The 18521-nt window shown below is 48.4% G+C and overlaps 1 protein-coding gene across 1 annotated transcript in view; it reads left to right on the forward strand.

Annotated features, from left to right (window-relative positions):
• Window positions 1-18521, forward strand: part of ANAPC1 (anaphase promoting complex subunit 1) — a 44175-nt gene that overhangs the window by 2498 nt on the left and 23156 nt on the right. Inside the window, 23 exon segments of the mRNA XM_061549912.1 lie at window positions 1399-1459; window positions 1911-2005; window positions 2379-2461; window positions 3090-3163; window positions 4019-4164; window positions 4933-5375; window positions 5989-6189; window positions 6552-6647; window positions 7752-7845; window positions 7973-8038; window positions 8422-8565; window positions 9324-9467; window positions 10081-10141; window positions 10971-11158; window positions 11523-11597; window positions 12448-12564; window positions 12941-13122; window positions 14069-14163; window positions 14554-14711; window positions 14847-14925; window positions 15315-15351; window positions 16815-16885; window positions 17934-18109. Of these exon segments, the coding sequence (XP_061405896.1) occupies window positions 1399-1459; window positions 1911-2005; window positions 2379-2461; window positions 3090-3163; window positions 4019-4164; window positions 4933-5375; window positions 5989-6189; window positions 6552-6647; window positions 7752-7845; window positions 7973-8038; window positions 8422-8565; window positions 9324-9467; window positions 10081-10141; window positions 10971-11158; window positions 11523-11597; window positions 12448-12564; window positions 12941-13122; window positions 14069-14163; window positions 14554-14711; window positions 14847-14925; window positions 15315-15351; window positions 16815-16885; window positions 17934-18109 (2886 nt within the window).

Consider the following 18521-nt stretch of genomic DNA (forward strand, 5'->3'; position numbering starts at 1 on the left):
ACATCCCTAATACATAGAGAAAAAAGACAAGGAACCTCCCCTTATTGCGGAAATAGATTGTTGGGGCATGTGCTGTTAGCGAGCATCTATGAAGGCTGGCACGGCACATAAGGGGGTGGGTGGCCAATAACATGCCCAGCTAAGATTGTCTCCCCAGTGCTGATGTGTACGCACTGAACCAGGTACTCATTTGAGGCTTTGTCGACCTAGGGAAGACAGAACTGGTTAACTAAATCACCACTGATGTTAGCAGCGGTTAAGAATTAAACTCATGTGGCTGGATTCATATAGCGTTGTGCTAACCATTATACTACGTGTACTATAAACACATACGTATGGCCAAGGAGCTTTTTTCATTTAAGTCTTGAGTTTATTCCTGTGTGCATGCAAATGTGGTTTGCAACATAACCTAAACCTAGAACTATTCACAAAAAATGTCATCACCACTTATCCACAGTTATTTCATCTGGTTCAGGAGCTTTCCCTTTGTCTGACTGTGAAGGGCACAGTTGACCTAGTGTGACATGCCAAACTTCTTCACCTTCATCTGAGAAACGATATAACTGTTGCGATGTAGGATTTTTTTTTCCATGGTGATCTGTATAAAATGTTAAGATTCAAAGTGGTATAAAAAATGTTAACATTCAACCGCTGCTACGTTGTCCCCACCTGAAGAAAGACGCTTGTGTTGCGCCCGAAACGTCGTGATTTAATTTAGTTTTCATTTATTAAATTTTTTTACCTACGTAACTTTACCGAAAAAAACAAAGAGTATGAATCCTTGCAGTCACGAAAGCTTCAAATCTAGAATTCAATCTCTGTCTTCTGTTACAGTTCCATCTATCTCCCTAAAGGGCAACCATTTGAGACTTGCAAATCATGATCGATGGTGATGATGACGATGATCACTTTGTTTGCAAAAGAGCCCTTCTGCATCAGTGCTGATAGATGAGGTTTCATATTCTTGGTTCTTTCGATAAAGTCACGTAGAAGGGAAATTATAAAATAATAACACTTTTTTCTAATTTTCTTGCTGTGGATTTCACACCTGATGATGATTGCTTGTGTTGCAGTCGGAAATGTCGTGATAATTTTATTGTTTTATATTTTGTTTATTTTATTATTTCCCTTCCACGTTACTTTACCGAAAGAACCAAGAATATGAATCCCTGCAGTCACGAAAGCTTTAAATCAAGATGAGGATTCGTTTTAATGTTTTTGTTTTTTGAATTTCGGTGACCTTAAATCAGGGTCATCTCATTGACTGGCTCGGGACTCGTAATGGACATGAGCACAGCCCCAATGTTCATTCGAGCAGGAACACCGTAACGTCATGTACTGATCAGCTTCCAGTCAGAGGTCGACTGCCCAATCATTCCTTGTGCATTCTTCCCACAGGTGCTGTGGTGTGACTTCCAGGAGTGGGACAATAATGAGAAGAATGGTGGGAGCCCTGCTGGTGAGAGAGCCTGGGTGTTAGGGATGCGTGTGTTAATGACGTGTGTGCTTATGTATTGGTGTTGCGGTGTGTGTTGACCATGCCTCTATGTCTATTGCCGTGTGCGTTAATATTGCTGTGTGTGTTTACGTTGCTGTGCGTGCTGACATTACCACTGAGTTTTGATATTACTGTGTGTGGATGTTGTTCCGTTTGTTGACATTTCTGCTTGTGTTGTCATTGCCATGGTGTGTGTTGATATATTTATTTCAATCTAGATTAAAAACTAATTTCTTTAGAACTGCTTTTTGTGTTTAGTTTTTGTCCTCCTGCCTGTATCTCCGATAAGCACAGTTGGCTCCTGAAGGTGCGAAAGAAGTTCAATATACAAACACATTCATACGTGTGATGATGTTGTTGCGTGTGTTGACGTTACCTCTGTTTGTGTGTGTGTGTTGGGCATACGCTGCAGCAAAGGTCCTTCACTGCGTGTGCATCGCGCAGACCACGTGCGTCGATATTCACACGTCCGATGGGCAGGACTTCTCTGCCCCCTTGCCCTTCCAGGTGATGAGTCATGCTTTTTTCTGAGCACCCTCGCTTCTCAAAATTCTTGCGGCTCTTTCGCTTCATTGTTAAAAACACATGCCCTTTGTTTCACGCCCTGTCTTGGTATGTAAGCCAGCGCTTTGCTCGCAAAGTTGGTCGATCACGTTGAGACCGTGTGCGTGAGACATGACGCTTAAAGATATTTCTGTCCATTGGAGCAGAAGACTGGGTGTTCCATAAGATCTGCTTCTAGATTTGGTGACCCATGGTCGCTCTTGCAAATGAGACTGTTCTGGCCGCTTGAATTTCCACCTGGTTAAACAAATAAACTCGAAACTTGAGACTTGTATATTGATGCATATGTTTTACTTGTATATGCCCTTTTGTGCAGGTCGCTAACACGTGGCCCACCAAACAAGGTCTTCTGTTTGAGAGAGAAGCCGTTCCTTGTGAGATGCTTATAGGGTCGATTAGGTACAACACTTTTTTGAAACTTTGCCATAAACACTACATCAATTTTTATGTCAACCTACTTGTGTGTTTCTTATTGCAACATACAGGCGATGAACAATTGTGCCATAAAACAATGGTGGCTGGACGTGGTTTTAGTGATATCTCTGCGACTTGTGCTGTGCAATTTTTTATTAGGTGCTCATTAATAGTATTTCTTCAGCATATAAGCCCTTTTGTCAATCCCCTCCTGGAGAAGCACTTCCGAAATGCCATACACGCTGGTCAGTGCAGGTTGCCGAATGCAGGGAGCATAGACAGTAAATACCTTGGCTGTTGCTGCATTTCCCTTTGCTGCCCAACATATAGCCTTCACAGCAGTCTATAAGGCAAACCTGCTTTGCATGATGGTCGCATGTGCAAGCGCTGTCCAGGCTCCAAGCCTGCTTAGCTTTGGAGATTTAACGAGATCGGGCGTGTTTTAAATCTAGATTGAAAACTAATTTCCTGGAGACTGCTTTTTTTGTTGTACTTCCCCCGCAACTTCGATCAGCATATTTGTCTACGTACGATGCAAAATAATTTCAACATACATATATACGTTCCAGGTTATTTGGTCATTATGTGTGTGTCTGTGTTGCCCTTTTCTCAGGGAGCAGCTGGCCATGATGTACAGCATGCTGCATCCTCTCGACACAGTGTCTCCTGTCCTCTGCCGGACGAGTGGTATGACTTTTGCAGATTCTTCCTTAGGCATCTCTGAACCATGTCAGTCGTTCACGCCCATCCTTCCCCATTTACCCAGCGAGTCTCTCGCAACCGTGGTTAAAGCATTTAAACTTGTAAATGTTGGTAAAACGTCAGCCATTTCAGTGTGTCCCTGAAACACAGCTCTTAATTTTGAGGTGTGCCTCGGTTTGTCAACAACACCCCGAATTTACCAATACCAAATTTAGCCCATTTACAGCTTGTAAAGTTATTTATATTGCTTCTTTTTTACTGTAAAATATAATAAGCGAAATAAAATAAAGGTAAAATAAGACTGCTGAAACCACCAAAAATCACAAGCCAATCTTAGAATGCACAGTGTTAGCAGCCGGGGGCCAATGCCAAATATGGTCCAAACTAGCTTGACTACCCGGCTTCGCCCGAGACTTGGATTCTTGTCTTGGATTAATACACGGCCTACGCAAAGGGTGGGGGGATGCGTGACGCTGCCGCATGCGGGTAACATCACAGATGTGACATCACCGCTCACTTGCCGTGCAAAATATAACCATTATTGGGCCCCCCCCCGCCCCCCAAAATAGAAAAGTCAATTTTTATACTTTTGCATTGTATACAGTCTAGAAGCTACCCACATGGCAAATTTCAAGTTTGTTGCATGTTGGGAAGTATGCTAAACATTTCGAACAGACACATTCACAAATTTCCCTTTTATATATATATATATATACATAAAACCCCCATTTGTACGTAAGTGACCGCTGACATATGCTCATCCCTACACGGCCACCGTAGGTGTGTGTGCGCGCGCTTGACCGTGCATGTGCGCATTGCCCCGTGTGCGTACGACGGCAGGCGTGGGCGGCACGCCGCGCGTCGGCTACACGTACGAGCACTCGCACCGCGTCGTCTTCGCCTCCCCCAAGTCTCCGCTGTTGCTGACCTTTGACCCGACGCTTGGCCTGCACGCCGTGTGGTTCCTGAGAAAGGCCACGCCACAGGTACAGGAGGCGGCTCGCTCACCCCTCCCTGCTGTCCTCCGTCTACCATCTTGCCTGAAAGGCTTCATTGAAGTGATTGTCAGCCAGAATCAATAATTAATGTTAGGATATACACATCAGGTAGATGTGTTTAGAGGTGTAATTGTATGGTACGTACACCTCTAAAGGGTTGAAGCAGTGGTGCGGTGGCTAGTGCACAGCACATTGAACCCGGCGACCTGCGTTCAGATCCCAGCCAAGGCTAATATCTCTGGTGAATGATAGCTAAACCGGTCCTGCTCCTCCCCGCTTCACCAACCGGCACTGACCAGCGTGATGAAGTATGGTCATATAACCTCTTACCACTGACACGGCGTGGGGAAGTCTTCATGCTGCAGCAGTAGATTGACAAAAGTTTACTCTGTTGTTTGTGATTGGTTTATAGACAGGGGTAGATTTTGAATCTGATCACAACTCTGTATCGTAACACATGGTGGAGGGCGGGGTGAACTTGCAGCCGGTGGCCAGTTTCATAAAACACCTTGGATGAAAATCTCCCTTCATGGACACTTATTCCAACAGGAGCCAGGGAAATGTTCTGCCTAAGTTTTTTTCACTTAATCTTTATTTATACTGGAGGAATCTTTTTCACGGATATCCAATAGGTTTTCACAGCTGTTCAGTAGTTTTTCATAGATGTCCAGTAGAATGTAACTGGTCCCAGCTCAACAAAGCACCATCATTATCTTCAGCCTAACCGCCTTCGCTCGGCTCTCTCCTCTCCGCCAGGAGCGCAGCAGCATGCTCGGCATTCCCGGGCCATCGTCCGTCGTGGGCAGCCTGTGCGGGACGCTCGGTGGCAGCGTCGTGGGCGGCTTCACCGACGAGCTCATGGGCAGCGGCGGCGGCGGCGGTGGCGTCGGTAGCGCCATCTCGTTCGCCGCGCACCTCCGCGGCCTTACTCGCAATGAGAGCACGTTGGGCCACGGCGGTGGATTTTCATCCCCGCTGCACCAACTCCACTGCCAGCAGCTGCTTCACGCCTCCACCACGGCGGGGGGCGGGTCCGGTGTTGGTGGTGGCGGCAGCGGTGGTGCCGTTGGTGGCGGCGGCGGCGGTGGTGGCGGTAGTGGTGCAGGATCGACTTTGGGTGCGACTCTGCCGCCGGCCTCGGGGCTGCCGTTTTACTCGTGGTCTTGGTCACCCACCATGTCCAACATGGCGTCGCTGAGGTGAGCATTCCTCAGAGTTGCCGTTGTGGTCATCGTCACAACGATCTTCGTCACCGTTGTGAGCGTTGCCATCACTGCTGTCGTTGCTGCTGCTGCTGTCCTTGTTGTGTCATCGTTGTTGTCAATTAACGTCGTCTGTAACGTCATCGTGCGTCATCATCGTTTGAATGATCATAATTTCCAATTAATTCATAATCGTCATTACTACTCATTGTTATCTTCATTACAACCCTCGACGTGGCAGGGGGAGGCCTTCAACCAGCAGTGGATTCACAAAGGGCTGTACATTATTATTATTATTATTCACGCGTTTCAGTGTCTAGCAGAGGGGTCACGATAGCTTACATGAAGACGATCCGGTATGAATACAATGTTACTTTAAAGTCGTTTTCCTTTTAGAGACCTTATAGAAAGCCCGATTTATTTATCAAAGGGTTACCCAAAACTTAGCAAAACAATCCAGCGTTAAATGGGTTAGCATTTTAGGCCAAGGCTTCCGCTCCCTACGACGTCAGTTACACATGACATCACCTCGTGCGGATCCACGAAACGCGCGTTTATTTTTTTCCTCCCTCATCATTTTTGAAAAACAGCAGCCGTTGTCTCCTTCCAGCCGGTCCCACTCCCCGGCGCCGGGCAGCTCCCTGGCCGCATTCACGCAGCGCTTTCTCTCGCCGTCCCCGCGCGGTCAGGCCAACTCGTCGGCTAACCAGTCGCTCAACAGCTCCGCGGGGAAATCCGTGACCGAGCCCATGCTGAACCTGCCCGACCTCTGCATGGACCACCTGTGGACTGAGAAGGTGCTCACCAACAGGTGGGAATAAATCTACTTGCATTTACAGCCAGGGGAAGTTTTTTTTATTTCACCGAGTGCTGAAGAGGACTTGAATACTAATTTTAAACTTGACACCGGGCACACTTTTGGCGGTGTGTCTTTCCTATGCGTCTTATGATCCGGAGACTAGGAAATGTGTTGAACAGGTGTGAAAACATTCGCATTAGGAGAGACAAAGGTGGCCGGGCGTGGTGCTGGCAACACTCTACCCCCTTGTGTGCGTGTATTGTGCAGGCCCTAATAGATGCTCACCAAATGGTGTACTGCTGTTATTGTTCTTGAGACCGGATGGGGGGCGATTGTGTGGGATGTGCGGTCTCCGTGTGTGCCTGTGCGTTCAGGATATCGAACAGCCAAGCGAGCAAAGCCTTCATCACCACCGACCTGTGCGGCCGTAGGTTTCTCTGCTACCTCATGGACGGCCACCACGAGCTCAGGTTTGCCTGGGCCCCTGTGACTGGGGCAAATTTCCTTTGTCAATTCGAAATACTTTTTTTCTTTCTTTCTACTTTTCCCCAATATATTCAAATTGTGCTGTTTTACGAATCTTACGGAGCACCGCGTGTTGGAGAAATTCTTGGTTTTATCTGATGTTAAAATCATGCAAAGTGCCATTTTTACCCTTTATACAGGATGGGACTCATTAATAGATTGTTGCATGGTAGTCAAACTGATACATATTTTATTTATTCTCGGAGCTAGAATCTCACGGAGCACCGTGTGTTGACAAATAAAGGTCGAAACCAAATATATTATCATAGTTTTTTGTGAAGTCATGGGTGATTGGGTTGAGGTCATCAACTCACTATGTTGAGGGACGTGTTTTCATCATAGGCATGCTGGAACCCGGATTCAAACCCAGGACCTCAGCACTTTGACCTCTTACGCCATGTGACCACCTAATTCAAAGACCTTTTTCGAAGTCACAAATGTCATTTTTTAAATTGTGTATTGCCGAACAGAAAAAAAATCAAAGCTACAGAATTATTGTAACGATTAGACACATGATGGTGTATTTATTATTTCACTCAAATATTTATTTTTTTAGGTGTATGCGGTTGATATTGTTATGTTATTAGAAGGCTAATTTAGAAAAAAACTTCAAATGAGACAATTTTTTTTAGAAACAATACAAATTGGTCAGCGTCAGCCATCGTAAGCCACCAGTGGCAGGGCTCATTGGTTCATCATGTCGTACGTTTAGACAACCATAGACACACCACACAGGGCTGGACTTGACTTTTATTGTTAGATACTGCTGGACATCTGTGAAAAAAGTGAGCTTGATAGCTCATCAGATTCCTTCAGGATAAATAAATGTTTGGATTTCGATAAGTGCGGTATACCAGTAACCGAAGTTTAATCTCTTTTTGTGCGCGATTATTGATAGTGGACAAATAAATTAGATGACAACAAACACCAATCACGACCAAAGGAGGCGATAACGGCACGCGATTGTTTTGCAACACCTCTCCACTTCTCGAAGCTGTGGAGCAGCTCAAGGCTTTGTTCCCCCCCATCCTCCTACCCCACCCCCGCAGGTGCGTCAAGTTCGAGGAGAGCAACGACAACCCCTCCAGCTTCGTCTTCGGGGTCGTGACCGATATTCCGGCTCGCGACGCTGCCCCGCTGGAGGTGACGCTCGCCTCTCGTTCAGTCGCGGGCACGGGGCCCTCCTCTTAGTCCACTTTTTAGCGAAATCGTGGCAATGTCTCTGCTCCACCGAACTAATGTTTCTGCTGTTGCTGCTGTTTTTCTGCAGTCTCTGAACATGATGTTGGTGCTGGATGACACCAGGAGCCTGGTTTTGTTCACCGGCCTCATCAAGGTGAGAGGGCTTTGCCGCTCCCACGGCTGCCCGTGCCGTTCCATGCGGCGTTAGCGTCGCTGGGTATGGTGTTGGCCAGCTGGGTCGTGTACATGCGTCCAACTTGCGGCCTCTTTGTCAATCCACTGCTGGATGAGGGCCTTCCCTCGCCGTGCAGGTTGTGGGGGCTATATTACCATAATTCACTCTGCTGATCAGTGTGGTGTTGGTGCCGGCAGAAGGTTCTGTGGAGGGGTTGTGGTGCCTCTGCGGTAAAAACAAACTGATTCTTGAGTCAACAGACGACACCAATCGTGATAATGCGTGGCAATTCGACACATCGCAGGGGGACGGCAGGGTGAATGTTCTCGTGTGTGGCGGCTGCTTTCGTCTCTGGTGCCCAGGTGAGCAAGGTGTACGTGACCGGCCTGCCCGCTCCGTCGCTCTGCCACTCGCTGCTGCAGCCCATGCCGCGGCCGAGCACGCCGCTCGACAGTAACAGCACGCCCTCTCGCCCGTACGGCACCTCGGCGGTGACAATGCACGAGGTGGGTACAGCAGCAACAACAACAACAGTGACGATTTCAACAGGGCAGTGGGGGTAACCTACGGGGCCGTCGACTGAATAGGTTTTGACCTGCAAATTATATTTCACTTTATTTTGTTAGGTCTCGTAGTTTTTATAGTGGCATTATGCTGTTCCAGTGTGCCACTGTCTGGCTTTAGGCCTTCCTCTTGTCCTCATTGTTGCAGGCCTCTGGGTTGCCACTCCAGTGCCTGTCGCTGTAATCTGTCCTCCATCCTACACACCCGTGTCCTACCCATCGCAACCTCAATTTCCTGATTAGGCCTACATCACTATGAGATACCATAACACACGATTGCCAAGAGATCGTAGCCAATGTTTACAATGGGGTGTGACGTGGCAACAGCGATGACATCATCAAGTGCATTAAATCCCTTGCTTAAAACACACGTATTGTGTGTAGATATTGTATAGTTCAGAAAATGATATGCAAATTATTTACAATGTTTTATTCCATTGCTATAGTTGACGGCTAAATCTCTCCTAAAAATTATATATTTTAAAAAGATGTTGAACGCAACTGGTAATGGACTGTCGATGACAGACATGGGTCGGAGATGCCGTTGATAGAATCTGCAAAAGTTATTCCGCTCGTACGGCGATAAAACAGGAGGCAGTTGGGAAAAAATTACACGCAAAAAACTAGCTTAACTGAAAGCTGGTCTCACACTTTGATATTGTGTGTGCGCGCGCGCCCTCCACCTGCCCCCTCGTGTTCAGGCCATGTTGGTGTCACCCGTGCCCGAGATGAGAGAGTCCATGGGCATGCGGCTGGAGTCCGACCTCGATGACTCGCTCTTCCACACCAGCAGGCCCAGCTGCATCACCGGCCTGCGCGACCCCGTGCTGTCCCGCCTCACCCTCGTGAGCATCATGCACCGCGCGGGAGGCGTCACACAGGAATCCGGTCCCCGTAATTGGTGCCATCTCAGCGTACGAGCGTACACACCCAAGGCTGTTTGCTGCGTAGACACACCCCCGAGGCCTATGTCGCTGATATGTTTTGTGCGAGAATAAACCCGACGAATCATTGCAATCCATTTTCAGGTGTACAGATTGTCCTCAAAATAATGTGGGCAGGTATACCTTGTCCTCCGTGTAATCTTTTTTATTGAAAAACCCCTAAACATCGTAAAAATTCAACAATAACAAAAATAGAGTAGTGGATCTCACACAATGTGCTATGAATCAGAATCTTTATTTAGAGGAATCCGATGAGCTATGAAGCTCTTTTTCACATATGTCCAGTAGAACCCGGCGATCCGCGTTCGATTCCTGGCCATGTCTAACGGCAGTGGCGTGTGGTATCAGAACCGTTCATGGGCCCCCTCTGCCCCAGTTCATGAGCCCTCGCTGACAAGCCCCACGACTTATACGGCATGTGCGGGCCTTCATCCAACAGTTGACTGATTTAGGGCCACGTATTATTTTATGCGTTTAATGTGGAACATAAGAACTGCTTGTGTTTTATCCCCAGGAGTTGGTTGGGGGAACGATGAGGCGAGTTTCCCTCCCGGAAATTGCGAGCTGTTCACTGGGTGAGTTCCCATATTTGTTTTGCGGCAGGCGTTGGAGCATAGTACAGTACAACATCGCATTTTGCCACCGCACTGCCCGCTTCTGAAAAATTTGCTCCATTTACAAATAAATGTCTCAGATTTTCCCCTATAATACAGGTTTGTTTGGGTTAGATCACGTAAATATATAAATGTCTTTAAACCCGCCACCACCCGACACAGCCAATTAGTAAGGTTTGTCACGTAAATAGAGCATGCCAATTCGTTACTAGTACAGCACACCGGTGTGTTGGAGAGCCAAGCCACAACATTTACAATCTGAGTACGACGTTTCGCCAGTAATTACAACTAGCTTCATCAGGTGACGGCCAGATTTGTTTTCCACGTTTGATCAATTGTTTGCAATTTACATAGTTGTGGAAAAGTAAAATAGCAACGTCACCCTCTACAGGATGCCCACTTGTAGGCTGGTGCTGTGTCCATCTTGTATCACACAGGGACAGTTGCCACGTGGGGGTCCCCTTGGCTAGAATGCCGCAGTGCACCTCGAGATGTACTACATGTGTGACGCAGTATGAGCTATAAGCGATGATGATGACAATTCATAAACAGCCAATTCTCACATGTACAGTTGATCCGTGTGTTGGAGTGTAAGAATCAAAGTTTCTCGAGGAATCGCTGCATTTTTGTATGTTTAGCTCGTACACAAATGTGGATTTGTCTCTACCTGTGTGTGGTGGGGGCCACTGCAATTCGTCTATTTGTCTCTCTCTCTCTGTGCCTGTGTGGCAGTGCCACGTATTATTCATCTCTCTGTCTGCCGTGTCATGGGATGTGTTGGTGGCGCCAGTGCGGATGTGCCTGGGCGCGGCGTGCTACGCCCTCCCGCGGGACACGGCGCTGCAGCTCCAACTGCGCTGGTACACGGCACGCAATCGCATGGGCAGCCCGGGCCTGGCGAGCGAGTGGGCACTCTTCCGCAACTGTCTACTCACGGCCAGCGGATACGACATGGAGAACCTGCCCTGGGCACAGCTCGTACGAGTGACACCCATGAGCACACGTTGTCGATAATGCTCACACGCACGCACACACCAGGGACAAACTGATTAAACAGCTTAATTTCAATCAGCTCTGCCCGGGTCGGCGACTCAGAAACCACATACAGTGTTAACTCTCCAATATCATACCCGGTGGCTTTGAGTTGACCTCATGGAGACCACTGATGTTAGCCGTAACATGGAATCAAGCTAGGGTAGTCGGGTTCACATGGTACAGTACGATTACCGCTTATGCCACCACTCCACGCGCCAGTATTAACACAATGCCGGTGCACGTGCGCACGCGTATGAACACACCTGCTTGTGGATTCATGCGTGAACATTTGCTCTGTGTCACCCAGGCCGAGCAGGAGCCATGCCTGTCGCCTGTTCTCACACCCAAGAAGCCTCGCACCTCCGACGCTGGAACGGACGAGGTGATACCCCCTTCCCATATATATATATATACAAATACGCGCACATTTAATTTTTATTAAATTTTTGCTTATCCATGGTGGATTATCCTGGTTGCAGTTTTAATCGTGCTAGGGAACGAGGGGTATAAATAGAAAATGTGCTCTTCCACGCTAATTTACGGCTCTTTACCCGCACACTGGTTCTACAATTTTCTGCTCTTCGGTCGCAACACAGTGACCGACTACTTGAACAAGCAATACAAACACACGATGCATTCGCAGTCTTCCACGTATTTAAACACATTGTTTCTTAAAATATCACCATTTTTATTTAGAAGAAAAAACGACAGCCGACGCTGCATTTTGCGCTTGGCGTGGTGCAAGTCACCTCCGCTGATAAAGAATTAATTGGGTTTCTTAAGAGAGTACAGCTTGGACGTTTTTTCTGCTTTCCAACGAATTCGAAATGAGAAGCATAAATTAGGCGATAAAATGGATGCGCAACGTTTACCTACGTAGGATGATTGTGAAGATGGGAGAATCGTGTCGTCCATTTATTTTCATTTCTTCAAGAATTCTGTTACTCCATTCATGGATGGAGGTTACGCCGTCCATGAATGGAGGAAGTGTTTACGCACAACGTCAACTGAGAAGTGCGATCACTTCCCCCCCTAAAAGGATGATCCATTGTGAGCGGAACTTTTCGTATAACCTCGTGTGGCAGTTGGGGACTTCCCCGGTGATGAAACGGGCCACATTTTGTCGAAGGCTTACACGAAGACCTGGAGACAAAACAACACTGCCGACACCAACCATGCCACGCTACTGCAAGGTGTCTGATTGCTTTGTGTATGTCGCTGCCTGTTGATAGGACTGGGAGTTTCTGTTGAACAGCAGCTACCATCAGAGCCTCCTGTCCCATCCGCTGGTTGGCATGCTGGGTCTCGATATGGCCGAGTCGTCCAACCTCGACGGTGGCGTTGAAGAGGTATGGGGAGGTATTCTGCAACCTCTTTAGTTTCTCCCGCAGCGAGAAACTTTTGAGTCACGTCTATCTCAAATTATGATGACATTTGGTATTCGTACCGTTCTTACGGTGACAAGGCTATCACGAAGGCGCGATGTTTCCAGGACGAGTAAAGTCTGCGATAGTTTCACAGGAGAGGGGGGGTGGTGTTACGATACGTTTTCCCAGTTGGAGTAATTTGCGCTAAGTTTTCAAATTTAGACCGTGTATCCAGCACACGTGGCCGACTTTTATTTGTTTAAATGTCATCCTAATGCTCCTCGTCCTCTTCATTTTCATCCACCTCCTCTTCCCCCTCGCGTGTCTGCCCCCCCTCCGCCCCCCCCCCTCCACCCAGCGCGGCGAGGCGGAGAGGGGCCTCTTCTCCCGGGTGCACGTCCTGAACCCCGAGGCGCTGCTGTTCACGCACCTGCCGACTGTGTTCTGGGCGCTGCACCTGGTGTACGAGGACTCCAAGCTGGACAGCGCCCTCGCCGAGACGGGTCGCGCGCTCGGCACGCTGCTCTACCAGATCGCTAGGTGGGTGCACAAGCCATGGCAGATGCGGATACCCGATGCACAAATGGAACATTAAAATTTTCCAATGTGCGACCATGGTCATCCAGAACAGACCGGACAATGAATAACGACGCAATGGCTGATCCGCAAATACGAAGGAGACATCACAGCGATACACTTTGCTGCTCCCAACGTGGTTATCTGGCTTGACCACCTGAATGTGAAATTGTAAGTTGTTACTCTGCATCTACATCAGCTGTACTAAAGAAGAAGAGGTGGGCGCACTCGTGGTAAGCTACTGCCGCACGGTGAACAGGATTGTCGGTGGATGAGCCGGGCAGGTGGCTCGGTAGAGCGAGCGGTTCGCAATTGATCAGAAAGGTTCGTGTGTTTACATCCTGTTTAACACGTAGGCTTTCGCGACCAATATCATCCAGTAATATATAGGTTTTTTTGGTTATATCACGTAATTATAAATATGTCGTTAAACCCGCCACCACCCGACACAGCCAATTAGTAAGGTTTGTCACGTAGACAGAACATGCCAATTCGTTACTAGTACAGCACACTGGTGTGTTGGAGAGCAAATCCACAACATTTACAATGTGAGTACGACGTTTCGCCAGTAATTACAACTAGCTTCATCAGGCGACAGACCAGATTTGTGGAGAAGTCCTATTTCGTTCCTTATATAGAGGGATAGATGTGAAGATGTCACTTGTGAGCCCTTGTGGGAAGGTGAGGGGGGGATTAATGAATGCATATAAATTACAGTGGGCATCAATTTCCGGTTGGGTTATTCATATAGTAATAAACGTATATTATGCATGCACATTGTTCTTGTACCAAACTACAGGAGTTACATGATGATGATGATCACGTCGACGCACTGTATGAATGTCCCTGCCCTGTGTGGTGTCAAAAACGAACGTTTATTCCTGTTATTGACCGATTCTGTATTTCACAGCGACCTCCGCCTGACCTCATATTGCGACCACTACCTCCGCGACAACCCAACGCTGCTGAAATCGTTCGGGCAGAATGCGGTGTTGATGCCCCAAGGTACTGCACAGCGACCTACAATACACCCATCCAATGCATGGCTACGTGTGTGTTTTTGTGTGTAGGCGTATGTAGTTGGGAGCTGAAGTTTAGCGGTTCACACGCTACGCTATGAACCCGGCAACCCGCATTCGATTCCGACTCATGGCCAACACCAGTGACGATTATCTGAACCGGTGCTGGGCCTCCCCTAGGTAGACTCAACCTTAAATGAGTACCTGGTGTGATGTGTAAGCTTCGCCACTCAGGAGACGAAGGCGGTCGGGCGTGAAGTTGTGCCAAGCCGACCTTCAAAGGTGCTCGCTAACAGCTCTTACCTCAACACTCTATTAAGGCTATACGGACGATCTTTGTATTTGCGTGTGTGCGTGCGTATGTGCATGTCTGCAGCCCAGCTAAAGACCATGGCGCAGTACCACGTGGTCGCCCGGGACCCCCCCTGCGTGTGCCGCTGGCTGTGCCGCATGATCGGGTGGCGCGCCGGTGGGGCGCCCCCACCCTTCCCATCTGTGCCCGGAGTGTGTGAGCGCACACGGCTGGTGGTGCTCGTAAGTTGGAACAGAGAAATCGTTTGAGCGGCACCGCTACTCCTACGATAACGGACATTTCAGATATGGCCCTAAGCGGAACACAGTGAGCGCGCACCCAACCCTTCTCTCTGTACCGTGCGTGCGTTCCCATAGAGCTTCGCCATTTACATCCTCGGAGACGAAAGCGCAGCAATCTTGGAGCCCAGCAAATACCTCGACAAGATACCCGCGGGTAAGGGCAGCGCGGGATGAGCAGCAGTGCAGCGGTGAGCGTGACGCGCAACCAATCTGGCGAACCCGAGTGAGATTCCTGGCCACAGCTAACTTCAGTTGATGTGTAAAAACATCAGTACTGGGGAGACAAAGGCAGCCAGGCATGGCACTGTCCAGCTTGGTGGTAAAGTATGGTCAAAAGCCACCGTGAAGGACACGGTGTGATGTTGTCTGCCGGGCCGGGTAAAAAAAAAGAGCTGAGCTCAATGGGCTTTACTCGAGAAATACACTTCTGATTCTGGTGTGAGGAAGCCTTCATGGATGGAGCAGTGAATTGTACATCGCAGTTCTGTTTTTGTGATGCGTGTGTGTGTGTAATTGTATGTGTTGTTTTTAATGTTTTGTTAGGACATGGTTGGTCACAGACGGAGCAGGAGACCAGCAGGTGAGTTGATGGGCGGTAGTGGCGCACGCCTACAATGCAGCACTGTGCATGAGACGTGGATCGTACACATATGTTGCGAAACTCTCTTCCCATTGGCGAGGTTCCATACATACCCTGGCTTGCCGGGAGAAGGCAATTCAGCCAATTGTGGACTTGTCTCCATCTGTTCAATTTGTGTGGGTTTTCTACGGGTGCTCCCACATTTATTAACACTCATGAATCGGTGTAAAACATCTCAGTGTACAGAGGACCGCAGAGCTCGGGCAATTTTTGGCCCCAGATCACCGCCTGGCTGCTGCCTTCCTGCTTTTATGTGGCTCTTCACGCCTCTTAAGTCACAACCCCTTTCTCTCCTGGAGTGGCAGACGACTGTGCGGTGGCGCATAACAGTTGAAATTAACACATTCTTGCGGAGAGAGCTGGTAGGAACGTTGGGTTGCTCGGTCAATGGCCAGGGTCAACGGCGGCGTGGTGTATTCCGCAAATATGCTCGATTGTGAGGGCGGGCACAAGCTGGCGTGAGTAGGTTAAACGTTGAGTTTTATAAGGGCACCACGGGGTGACCAGCCCCTCCCCACCCAGCCCAGCCCCACCCCTCCCACCCCCCACCCAGCCCCACCCTCCCCACCCAGCCCCTCCCCACCCTCCCCTCTCCACCCAGCCCCACCCCTCCCATTTTTGGATGCACGACGGACGGACACAATAATCCCCTGTGGGCTGGTGTAACCAGGAGGTTCCTACCAGTATTATTATTAAACAATGATCCACTCTTTAGGACTGCATGCTCTGAAAGATAACAGGTGACTGAATGTGCTAAATTTACAAAACACCGTGTTGCAAGATTGAAAATATATTCAACCTCGAGTGCCCAGTTAGTACAGCTAAGATGCTTACAGTAACAGATATTTACTCTTCTTGGTTCTTTCGGTAAAGTCACGTAGAAGGGAAATAATAAAATAATAAAAAATTAAACATTAAATTAAAATTCTCACCACGTTTCGACCACAACACAATCAGTCGTCCTCAAGTGAAGAAACAGAGCTGTCGGAAAGACAGCGTCCCATTGAACACCGCCAAGCTTGGCAGCGTATATTTAAGCTGGGTGGGGGGAGGAGAGCGCCTTGACAAAGGAGTTTACATATCAACAGCGGAATTAAGCATATTGATGGGAAATGCAGATATGGGATTAGTCACTCCTTGTGGAATGTGTAGGTGGTGGTGGGGGGTCTCAAAGTCAAATTTACTGTTTGCCAGGCCGTAACAAGCTGTTGCTTCCCTAGCGCTGCATTAGACTAAATCGTGTTTGGTCACCTCCAGTGTACACTTTTTATATCCCGCGATGCATACGTCCCTCTGTTCTGTACAGCATCTTGAGCTGCTATTGGTACAAAAAAATATTTCCGTGTAATTTTGCGTTTGTGTGGGGTTTTTGTGTGTGTGTCTTTATGCCGATTGCTGTTCAGAATTTGCACGGAGCAGCTCTCGTCCCTTCCGAGCCCGGCCGAGAAACTGGTGTTTTTCCTCGCCAACATGGGTGAGCGAGCGAGCGAGCGAGCGGTGTGCCGGCAGTGAGACTGCACAAGCAAAGCTCATCGTCATCAGCCTGGAAAACGCATTGGCAGATTTGCTCCGACAGGATTTTATTTCTCCATTCAGCAACGTGTGAATCGCACCCCTGACCGTATCGCCGACATCCGAAAGCGTAGCTATTGAGTGCTGGCTGCGCCATTACACGGAAGTCCACGGGTCGGAAGGGCCTACACACCGGGCTACGAAGTTGGGGGTCGAAATTGGACAAGGGACCACATTTCATTCCTTGCACCAGCACCCATGCTAAACACGCTGTTGTGAGCGAGTGTACGAGCAATCCATGAAATGGAGTACTGTGGTGGCGAGATGTTAACTACCTTGCCTGGTATGCAGGCGGTCGTGGATTCAATCCTGACCCCTGATGCCTGTATTTGTGGCGAAGTCGCTTCTGACAGAGAGTTATGTAGCTCAGTGGGCTTTACCTGGTAAGATAAAATTAGTTTAGTTTAAAATGTTGCTTTAATCTGCCATTGGCCTCCCCTTGGTAGATGTGGCTTTAAATTACTGCTTGTGTTTACATAAACATTGGAGAGACAAAGGTGGCGAGGCATGCCAGGTGCTGACCACATCAAAACCTCCGTAACTGTTTCGCCCTTAATGGGTGCTGTTAATAACATTTGCCCCCAGGTTGAAAGTGTGTAGCTATTCTGTCTTTACATCTGCCTGTAATTGGGGGGTTGGTACGATAACTCGATGAAAGATGATACAAGATGAGAAACCTTTAGTACAAAGCTGTGCAATTTACCCTTGTGCGCGGGCCGACGCTCACAATTGGTCATTGACGATCTGACTACGTTGGTGCGACGGACACCGATTTAATGAGGAAACGTTTGAAAAACGAGTGAAACCAATCAAAAGTTTTACCACCAGACGATCAAAGAGCATCTAATCATAGCACATGTACACACATCTTACTGTCGTTATTAATCTGCTCCTCGGATCATCTACCCACGGATAATCGCCAAGCGGGAACCGCGCGCGCATGTCCCCAGGGTTCACGCTGCACGACCTGGCGTCTCTGCCGTTCGGCGTGGCCCTGCCGCTGCACGAGGCCGTCTGCCGCTGCCGCCCAGCGCCGCCGGAGCGCTGGCCCCTTGCCGCCTACGCCCTCGTCGGCCGCCAGGACCTCTCCCTGCAGGCCCGCGCCGCGAGCGAGCACAAGAAATCGGTACCCGGAGGAGCAAAACGAGCCTTAAATTTCGATTTAAAGCTTTCGTGACTGCAGGGATTCATCTTCTTGATTTTTTCGGTAAAGTCACGTAGAAGGGAAATAATAAAATAATAAAAATAAAACATAAAATAATTCTCACGACGTCTGAATGCGTTGTCTTTCCGACAGACCTGTTCTTCACCTGAGGACGGCTGCTTGCGTTGTGGCCGAAACGTTTTGAGAATTTTATTTTATTATGTTTTATTTTATTATTTATTTTTCCCCTTTTACGTGACTTTACCGAAAGAACCAAGAAGAAAAAAACGAGCCTTTTGTCATTAAAGGGGAGAGATAAAGAGATGCTGCTGCTGGGTGGCACACGTTGGTTCGAAGGCATGGGCTGCAATTGTAAGGTTGTGAGTTCAAATCT

The sequence above is a fragment of the Lethenteron reissneri genome, chromosome 11 (genome assembly GCF_015708825.2).
Source record: "Lethenteron reissneri isolate LAM-NWPU_2019-01 chromosome 11, ASM1570882v1, whole genome shotgun sequence".
Lineage (NCBI taxonomy): Eukaryota > Metazoa > Chordata > Hyperoartia > Petromyzontiformes > Petromyzontidae > Lethenteron > Lethenteron reissneri.